This window comes from Rhagoletis pomonella, unplaced genomic scaffold (assembly GCF_013731165.1).
Source record: "Rhagoletis pomonella isolate Grant_MI unplaced genomic scaffold, Rhpom_1.0 Rhpom_scaffold_01719, whole genome shotgun sequence".
NCBI lineage: Eukaryota > Metazoa > Arthropoda > Insecta > Diptera > Tephritidae > Rhagoletis > Rhagoletis pomonella.
In genome coordinates this window covers 21,445-31,245 of record NW_023460273.1, presented here as the reverse complement: position 1 = coordinate 31,245, position 9,801 = coordinate 21,445, and the positions used below count along the sequence as shown (strand labels likewise).

The 9,801-nt window shown below is 43.8% G+C and overlaps 1 protein-coding gene across 3 annotated transcripts; it reads right to left on the bottom strand.

The window, feature by feature from the left end:
* Window positions 1-205: 205 nt before the first annotated feature.
* LOC118752658 lies at window positions 206-8,883 on the bottom strand. 3 transcript variants are annotated; one of them, XM_036487540.1, is made up of 2 exons: window positions 8,131-8,883; window positions 206-1,156 (listed from the first exon to the last, which is right to left on the bottom strand). In XM_036487540.1, the coding sequence occupies exon 2, from the start codon at window positions 1,142-1,144 to the stop codon at window positions 557-559; it is 588 nt and encodes a 195-aa protein (XP_036343433.1). In that variant the 5' UTR covers window positions 1,145-1,156; window positions 8,131-8,883; the 3' UTR covers window positions 206-556. The 3 variants fall into 3 exon arrangements, with proteins under 3 accessions (XP_036343433.1, XP_036343434.1, XP_036343435.1); XM_036487541.1 differs by having other exon boundaries at window positions 8,134-8,883; XM_036487542.1 differs by lacking the exon at window positions 8,131-8,883 and adding an exon at window positions 7,124-7,535.
* Between the last annotated feature and the right edge of the window lie 918 nt (window positions 8,884-9,801).

Below are 9,801 nucleotides of genomic sequence, written 5' to 3'. Positions count from 1 at the left end.
GTTTGAAGCTTTGGATAAATCAACCAGCACTGGACCAAGATCGGCAACCGGAAAACTGAGCCGTCAAATCGAAACTTGTGAAACTCTTCCGGTAAGTTATTGCTATCACTCATTTATTATAATTGTAAATCATTTTTAATTATTTTATTATTATATATTTTCAGGTGGTGGACGGCTTCCAGAAAATTGAGTTGCAAAATATGCCCCCTGAATACTTCCAATGGTTGCCTTTCGCACTCACCTTGCACACACACAGTTTCTTTCCGCTCTAAGGAAACACGTTGGTTTTCAATTTTTATGTATTTTGCTTAATAGTTTGCTCATATATTCAAAGTATATTTTGGATGACACAGTTAAAAAAGATGTTTTAAAATTGCTGATATTAAGGGGGCGCGTGCGCGTTGTCCGACTTGAGTAGCTGAACTGCTTTGTGCGGATTTTCGCACGACGATTGGGAGGCGGCCGTGCGCGCTCGGTAATTATTTTCGGAGTCGCGTCGACTCCACTGCCGCCAAAGTGCGCGCGCACGGCCGCTGAACTCGGCTTAAGCGGCGGCTTAGACATCATCCCCGCCCTGCAGGAATGCGTTGCTGAGCGTCTCCTGCAGCTCTTTCAGGGCGCGGATCGTGTTGCCCAGGACGCGGTGGGTGGTGCGGCCCTGGAAATTGGCCGTTTGTAGGCCTTGGGGCGTGCGCGCGATCGTCCGTTGGGCGGTCTTCTTGCGCGGCGGTTGCGGCGCATGGTTCCGCGGGTTCTTCTGCGCCTTCTTCAGCGCCTTTTTCTTCGGCGGTGCGCGCCGCTTGACGCTCCTTGGGGCCTTTGTGGCCGGTTTCCTCTTCTTGGGCCCCTGTTCCCTTGGCCCCGTGCGCGCATGCGTGTTGGCTGCCACATGCAGCAGCGTGTGGTGCGCTAGCCCGCAGGTCTTGCAACTACCCGGCGAGTCGCATTCCCCGGTAGTGTGGGTGAGCGCAAGGCAGTTGACGCAGTAGCCTTGCGCGCGGGCTATTCCCAACCGTTGCGGCGGCTTCATCGCCTTGAAGGCCGGGCACGTCCGCAATGCGTGGTAACGGTGGCAGAGCCGGCATTGTAGGCAGTTGTCTGTCTCTGCCGTTGGAGCCAGGGGGCATGCCTTCCGTGCTGCCATGATGTCTTCGATCTGTAAGTAGAAGCAAAGGCAGAGAAACGAGAAGTACTTGGGTACAATATTTAAACGGGAAGTTAAGACCCTTAATATACAAAAGGAAAGGATGTATAGAATTATTTATTGTGCTTTTGGAAGGAAGCACAGTTTGACAAGTGGCCGCGTGATAACTCCATTTTGTGTACGGACTTCCACAACACGTATGTGGTTATCAGGGCCATGGCGAACGTTTTCGATTCGTCCCAATCGCCACTCGGTGGGGGGGAGTGAATCTTCTTTGATCACGACGATGTCGCCTGGCTGAGGGTCGCGTTGTGGAGTTTTCCACTTGTACCTCTTCTGAAGATCTTTGAGGTAATCTTCTTTCCAGCGGCGACTAAATTGGTGGTGAAGTGCTTTGACTTTCTCCCATCGGTTTAGTAGAGAGAGGTCTTCCGCATTAGGCTCGGGAATGGCCAATAGCGGTGCACCTCGAAGGAAGTGACCCGGAGTAAGTGCTGTCATATCAGCTGGGTCTTGAGAAAGTGCGGATAGAGGCCTCGAGTTGAGGACTGCTTCAATTCGCACCAGAAGCGTCGTGAATTCTTCGAAAGTGAACTTGTGGGTTGCAGCGGTTTTCTTTAAATGGATTTTAAAGCTTTTCACTGCAGATTCCCACAAGCCGCCCATGTGGGGGGCGCTGGGTGGTATATATTGCCAGTTGATGCCTTGAGGGGCATATTTTTTGACAATGTCTGCGGAACATTCGTTAAGGAATTTAACGAAGTCGCGTTCTGTTGCGCGCTGGGCGCCAATGAACGTTTTTCCATTGTCGCTCATCATTTTTGAGGGAAAACCTCGTCTGCCAACGAAGCGGGCGAATGCTGCTCGAAAAGCTTCGGTTGTAAGATCCGAGCATAGCTCGAGATGCACTGCCTTTGTGGAAAAACAGACAAAAACTGCAACGTATCCCTTGATAAGGGTTGTAGATCTTAACACCGATGCTTTAATGTGGAATGGCCCAGCAAAATCTACTCCCGTTGTGGAAAATGGGAGTGAGAAACTGCAGCGCTCAGGGGGTAGAGCGGCCATTATTTGGGTGCGTGTTTGTTGCTTGTACAGCGTGCACACTTTGCATTGAAAGATGCATTTTTTAATTAGAGGTTTCAGCTTTGGTACGTAGTACTCTTGCCTTACCATTTGGAGCATTAATCGTGTTTCTGCGTGAAGAAGCAGCGAGTGTAAAAACTCCAAATATAGCTGGCAGAACCTCGATTCGGTAGGGAGAATTATTGGGTGCCTTTCATTATAGCTTAATGTGGAATGTGCTAATCGGCCATTAACCCGTAGAAGTCCGTCTTTGTCCAACGAAGGATTGAGAACAATAAGAGGACTTTTTTTGTTAAGTGGCTTTTTATCTTGCAAAGCGCTTTTTTCGCGCGGAAAATGGCGTGATTGCGCTGCGTTGATAAGATGAACTTTTGCATATTGAAATTCGTTATGTGTCAGATGTGGATAGGTGATTGTGGCTACCCCCTTTGATTTGTTGCGGGCATTGCTCACGAAGCGGAACATGTACGCAGTCACGCGGAGTGCTCGAGAGAAAGAAGAAAAGCGATCAAGAAAATCGACCTCTTCTTCGAGCGCGTGATATGCCTCCACCTTGCGCTTTTCTGGTGGAGATGCACTGCATGCCTTTGACCTTGGCCATGCATCCATGTGGCAAGAGAGCCATGTTGGTCCGTACCACCAGAGTGGGGAATTCGCCAAATCCTGCGGTTTGCACCCACGGGTGCCGAGGTCGGCTGGCTTATCTTGGCTGGAAACATGGCGCCATGCACCGGTTGGAAGATATTCCCGGATTTGAGAGGTACGATTGGATACATACGTCTTCCATGTACATGGTGGCTTTTCAAGCCAAGCTAGCACAATCTCTGAATCTGACCATAAGAATATGTTGCACGATTCCAATTTGAGCTGTTTTCGAACAGTTGCGACCAGTTTTGCGAGTAAGACTGCACCACACAGCTCCAGGCGTGGCAAGCTTACCGTCTTCAATGGTGCGACTTTGCTTTTTGCAACCAAGAGAGTGGAATATCTTTGGTTGCTAGCATCTGCCCGGATGTAAATCGCAGCGCAATATGCTTTTTCCGAGGCATCACAAAACCCGTGGATTTGGGTATTTTGCCCCGGAGTGAAATTAACCCATCGAGGGATTTCGATGTGGCAGATGGCTGGCAGATTTTCTGCGAACTGTTGCCATTTTGCCAAGGATATAGGTTTGGCACATTCGTCCCAATCAACGCCATCTAGCCAAAGTTCTTGAAGAAGAATCTTAGCTTGAATCATCACTGGCGATAGCCATCCTGCCGGGTCAAAAAGTTTTGCGACAGAAGATAAAATTTGTCGCTTTGTGACGGCATTCGATGTCGATGCAGGCAGAATGGTGTATGAAAATTTATCTGTGAGTGCGTTCCATTGTATACCAAGAGTTTTGGTTGTGGAAGCGCTCTCAAATTCCAAAAAGTTGGAGTCGAGAAGATCCCCTTTTGGAAATTTTTCTAAGATGGCCGGATGATTGGCCGTTAGTTTCTTGAGTATGAAACCAGCTGACTTAAGCGCTTTGATCACTTGAAGAAGTGATTCAGTGGCGTTGTCAATATCATGACTTCCGGATAGGATGTCATCCACATACGTTTCGGTTTTAAGTATTGCGGCAGCCAAGGGAAATGTCGCTATCGTATCATCTGCTAATTGATGCAGGGTACGGATAGCGAGGTATGGTGCACAATTAACCCCGAACGTTACGGTTTTAAGATTATAATCGGTGACAGGAGAGTCAGCCGATGTGCGAAATAAGATTCGCTGAAAATCTTTATCGTCCTCATGGATGAGTATTTGACGATACATTTTTTCAATGTCGCCATTGAACACGAATCTGTGCATTCGCCACTGCAGAATGAGCAGCATGAGATCTGGCTGGAGTGTGGGACCAGTGTGCAACACGTCATTCAGGGATTTTCCTGAACCAGATGTTTTTGAGGCGTTGAATACCACGCGAACTTTGGTGGTTACCTTATCTGGTTTGACGACCGCATGGTGTGGCAAGTAGAATGAGAAGTATTTGCCATTAGCTACTATCTCACATGGCTTCGTGTGCTCCATATGACCGAGGTCGAGATATTCTTGCAACACATTGTTATACATTGTGCCTAAGTCTCCTTTTTTTCTGAAGCGATCGCTCCATGCTAAAAAACTGCTGCAGTGCAGCAGACCGAGAGTGGCCCAGATACAGCTTTTTTGGAAATTCTTCCTTGAATGGAAGTCGCACAATGTATCGACCGTTTGGGGCACGAGTCGTTGTTGTTGCATATATATGCTCACAAGCCTGATCTTCCGGGGAAATTTGTGGAGGCTGTGGAATCTCCTCCTCTTCCCAAAACTTTCGAAGCTGAGAGCTGAGAGTTGCATTCGAGCACTCTTCTACTTGTGTCGAGAATGACACCACATTTTCGGTTACTGGACCACTGAGAATCCAGCCAAATATTGTTTTTTGCGCAAGTATTGTGTCGCAAATATTTTGTATACCTTCCAGCAGGATTTGTGGAAGTATATCGCTGCCGATTACCATGTCAGTTTGAGCTGGTATGTGACAGCTTGGGTCAGCAAGTTCAAGGATCTTGAATTGCTGCCAGTTTTCACGGCTAATGGTGAATGTAGGCATGTGCCTCGTGAGCTGAGGTAGCACGATAGCCTGTGTGTTTATCCGTTGCATGGTTTTTGGTGCTACCAATGTGAGTGGACAAAGCTTTGAGGAGCTTTGTACTACATGTCCACCCATGCCGGAAATTTCGAACTTGGAATGTTCGAATGGTAGTTTCAACCGTTTTTGAACTTTCGAGGAAATGAAAGTTCTTTGTGAGCCTTGATCAATCAGGGCTCTAAGTTGAAACAATTCACCCTCGTGTTCAACTGCGACTATGGCAGTTGGAAGGAGAATTTTGCTATCATTGTCGGTGTGCAATGATTGTATTTGTGCTTGTTTGGAACAGCACGGTTGCTCGCTGGAATCGGAGCTTGACTGCGCTTGTCGAGCGGGAGGTGTCGACTGGGCAGTAGTGTGTTGTGCGGCGGTTTCATTCGCTCGCGCACTGGAGTGTCGAGATTGTGGTTTGGGGTTCATGTGCAGCAGGGAGTGATGCCGTTGTTGGCAATGTGTACATGACCACTTGCTCGGACACTCATTAGTGCTATGGGTATTACCAAGGCAGTTTTTGCACAGCTTGGTTTGGTTTGCGAATTGTACTCGGTTCGGTACCGAAATTCGCTTAAATTGTGGGCAGACTCTAATGGGATGAGGGGACTTGCAGTAAGAGCAAGTTGGTTCCCTCTTAGGTTCTGCCACAAAGGTTTGAGTCCTGTTAAAGGACCTGTTTTGCGCAGCATTTTGATGAGCGACTGGTTTTTGTTTATTTTGGCTTGGATGAAGCCGGTTAAGTCTTTCGACTACTTCGTATCTTGAAGTAAGAAAATCGTCCATTTGTGACCATGAGGGTAAATCTCTTCGAGAAGAGAGAGATTGTTCCCAAAGTGACAGTGTGGTTTCGGGCAATTTGGATGAGCAAATGTACACCAATATGGGATCCCAACTGTCTGTCTGGACGTCTTGGGAATTAAGAACTGACAGACAGTTGTTAATTGATGTTTGCAGCCTTTGAAGTTGCTCGCTATTCTCGGATTGAATAGTCGGCAAAGTCATCAAAATTTTAATTTGGTTGTCAACCAAGATACGTTTGTTTTCGTATCGTGACCGTAAAGCTTCCCAGGCCAGCTCGAAGTTATCATCGCTGAGCGGGTATTGCTTGACGATGGAACCGGCTTTTCCTTGAGTTTTGTACCGAAGGTGATACAGTTTTTGAGCACGGGAGAGCTTCGGGTGGTTGATGTACACCGCTGTGAACATGTCACGAAAAGCGGGCCATTCTTCGTAACCACCGTAAAATGTCTCCGTGTCACAAGGTGGGACTTGAAGAAAAACGTTTGCCTCTGCCGAGGTGTGTTCCACGCGGGGTGGTGGACTCGGTGCGGCGATTGCTTTAATCAACGACAGTTGATCGGCAATTTTAGCTTTGGTCACCTCATATAATTCAAGGCAAGTGAAGTACTTGCCTTCTACCGAACTCTTAAAGTTTTCGGGTAGGCTGTCATCTGGCTTTGAAAAAACCAAATCATAGGCGGACTGAAGCCGTGCCCAACAATCATCTAGTGATTTGTCTTTTATCATAAGATATGATTCAGTGTGGTCTTGGATCGGTGCATCACTGAATCTTGCACAGTATCTCATGATACTGTCACTTTCCGCTATAAACTTTTGAGCGGATGGGTCAAAAGTTTTAGGTTTCGGGCGCGGTGAGGGTTCCCTCTTACCACCGGTGGCTTCTTGCGAAGCAGTTTTTGACCTTGTCTCGATTTCAGACATTTTTGGTGGACTGTGTCCAAGTGGCATTTTTAATGCTGTGGAAGGTCACACGTATAAAAATTGAGAGAAAAATTTATCAAATTTTACTGAGTACCACCCAGATAACGTTCGCAAAAATTAGAAAAATATATGTCAAACGCGTAAAAATTGCACTTTGTGCCACAGAAAATCAGGAAAAGAATTTTAAGATTTTGTGGCGGTGTTTGTGTTTTTTGTTTCTTGCAAATTACGTGAAATTATATTTGCTTTAATTTTTGGTTCAGCACTTTTTATTACGTGGAAAACGGAGCGTCCCAATTAAATCCGCGGAATTTGGATTTGAAAAATTTCAGTACGAGAAAAAAAAATCACAAACACTTTTCACTTTTATATACGTGGTGAAATATACGTATGTATAAATATTTAATGTGATATAACTAATTATGTAAATACTGAAAAAGTAATGGTTATTTATCACTATCTAGACCAATGCAATTCGGGAGCTTTCCCTACTGGGTTGCATGTATCTGATATCTTGAACTCACTTCTTATCGCGTTATGGATAATATTCGTGTGACAATATTCTTTGTTAGCACGTATGTACAAAAGTGCAGAATATGTAGAATGTAAAAATGTACGTACGTATGTATGTACAAATATTTACGTATGAAGCCGAGTATATGGCTAAGCTATGCTTTGTCACAGCAGTGGTGAGTTAAGAAACGAAAACAACAGAGAATTTGTTTTGATTATAGTGCGTACGTATGTATGTGTGCGGGAATGCACAAGTGGATATAATAATACGTAAAGAGCCGCTCACCGCTGAGAGAGCGGGCTTTGATTTACGTTCTCTTAGCTTGGTGAGTGCAGCAGAGAAAAGCAAGATTGAAATAAATTAAAATAAGCTAGAGTGCGCTTGGTACGTGTGGACTGTATTGTTCGATAAATAGCAGCGACTCTCTTAGCTATTATACGAATAGTTGCAGAAAATGCAACTGGTAAAAATGTTTCTATGTGCTAACGTATGTACATATGATATATGGGAAATAGTGCACTTATGTTTTTCGGCAATTTGTTTAGCCAAGTTCAACGAACTATGCGACCAACGGCAAAAATTGGTAAGCAGAGGAAAGTATGTGATTTTAATGTGCTAATATTTTGTTCTTGCACAGTGGGACACAGTAGGCATATAAACTGCAACGGAATTTATTTTGGGGTATATATCAGAATTTGTATATATGTACATATATATATATAAGATTGGCGGTAAGTGGAGATATACCGCTTTCCGGAAAACGGAATGTTTCTACCAAAATTCAATAGCGGCAAATTGCCGATGTGAGATTTTTGGGCGGCAAGAAAATATCCGCAATTTTAGTGAAACCGTTTTTGGCGAGAATAAATACGCCTTTTATGAAATTATATATATATATATGTATGTATATACGTATGTATGCCCGTTGGCAGTTTATTAGAAATAATATAACTTTTAAGAATATGAAAGTTATATTTATTTCAATTTTTTAAGGAAATTAAAAATTTGCCGACTTACTACTTTCCTTGATTTATGTAGCGATGAATGTGTTTAAGTCCTTTTTGCGCCGGGGTCTTCTTGTGCTGGTGTTGTTGTTACCGCTTATGTTGATGCTGGTGATGTCGCTCCAATGTTGGCTGATGGTTTGGTTGGTTGATGGCTGCTGATTGCGCTTTGCTTCTTCTTTTAGTTGTTGTTGCGTATATAAATTTTTGAAATTTTGCGCAACAAAATTACGTTTTTTTCAAATTGTTTGCACTTTTGTGAATATGTTCACTTGTGTGTAGCACTTCGAACGCTTGTTTGCGCACTTCTTTTTCCAAAAAATGTATATGTTTTGTTAATTTAACAATTTTTATTTTTCACGTTTCTTGTGTTTTTTTTTTTTTGCGTATATGTATATGTATGTATATACGTGCACTTTTGTTTGTATCTTTTTTCCACTCTTAAAATTGCTTTTATATGTTTGTTTTTTTTGCGGACGTACGAGAACCGATTTTTTTTTGTAGGTTTTATTAATTTATTTTTAAGTTCTAAAATTTTTCTCTTTTTTTTTTTCTTTAGGAGCTGGGCCACGGTTGGCTGCGAAGGACCATGAATACTTCCAATGGTTGCCTTTCGCACTCACCTTGCACACACACAGTTTCTTTCCGCTCTAAGGAAACACGTTGGTTTTCAATTTTTATGTATTTTGCTTAATAGTTTGCTCATATATTCAAAGTATATTTTGGATGACACAGTTAAAAAAGATGTTTTAAAATTGCTGATATTAAGGGGGGCGCGTGCGCGTTGTCCGACTTGAGTAGCTGAACTGCTTTGTGCGGATTTTCGCACGACGATTGGGAGGCGGCCGTGCGCGCTCGGTAATTATTTTCGGAGTCGCGTCGACTCCACTGCCGCCAAAGTGCGCGCGTACGGCCGCTGAACTCGGCTTAAGCGGCGGCTTAGACACCCCCTGCTCCAGAAAAAATTGAATTTTCCACCGATTCGAAGTACTTATACGACATGGCCCATGCAATTTCTAGCGGCGTGGTTCCGGTGGATTTGGCTAACATCAAACCAGGGAAAATTGTACATTCTCGGTGGCTCACCAAGGCCGCTAGATTATTGCGATTATATATGACAACGGAAAATCCAGATGCAAATTTAAGAATTCTGGTTGAATTTATAATTAAATGTTATGTGCCAATGTACTTCAATATCAAGTATTACAGCTCTGTCGTGTACGGCAGTGCATTATTTTTCAAGTTCATTGGTTGGTCACGATTTCTAGAACCTCGTTTACGCAAAATTGTCAATCAAGTAATTAAAGATAATTCATATTATGCGCATTCGGAAAATATCTTGTTATCAATGTTGTTTGATGATAGCAAAGAAAAGCGCGACTGTGCCATCAAGAAAATTCTACGCTATCGAACCGATGTTGACGAGCCAATGGAACTTAGAGTTTATAAAAAACCAGATATAAACTTTAATTGCACAAGTTATACGGAAATGATCAATTTGAATGATACAAATATCGTATTTGAACCACCATTCACGCGAAGCATTCCGTACGATACATTGAAAGAATATTTAAATCAAGATGATCCACCGTTTAATGATCCAAAAATTCCATCACACATACAAGGAACGGAACGACATGTTCAATTGCTAGCTAGCGTTTCCAAACGGGTTATACCGGAAAAT

Excerpts from the sequence above, each read along its gene's own strand:
- LOC118752658 (XM_036487540.1), bottom strand. The coding sequence starts at position 1,144 with ATGGCAGCACGGAAGGCATGCCCCCTGGCTCCAACGGCAGAGACAGAC.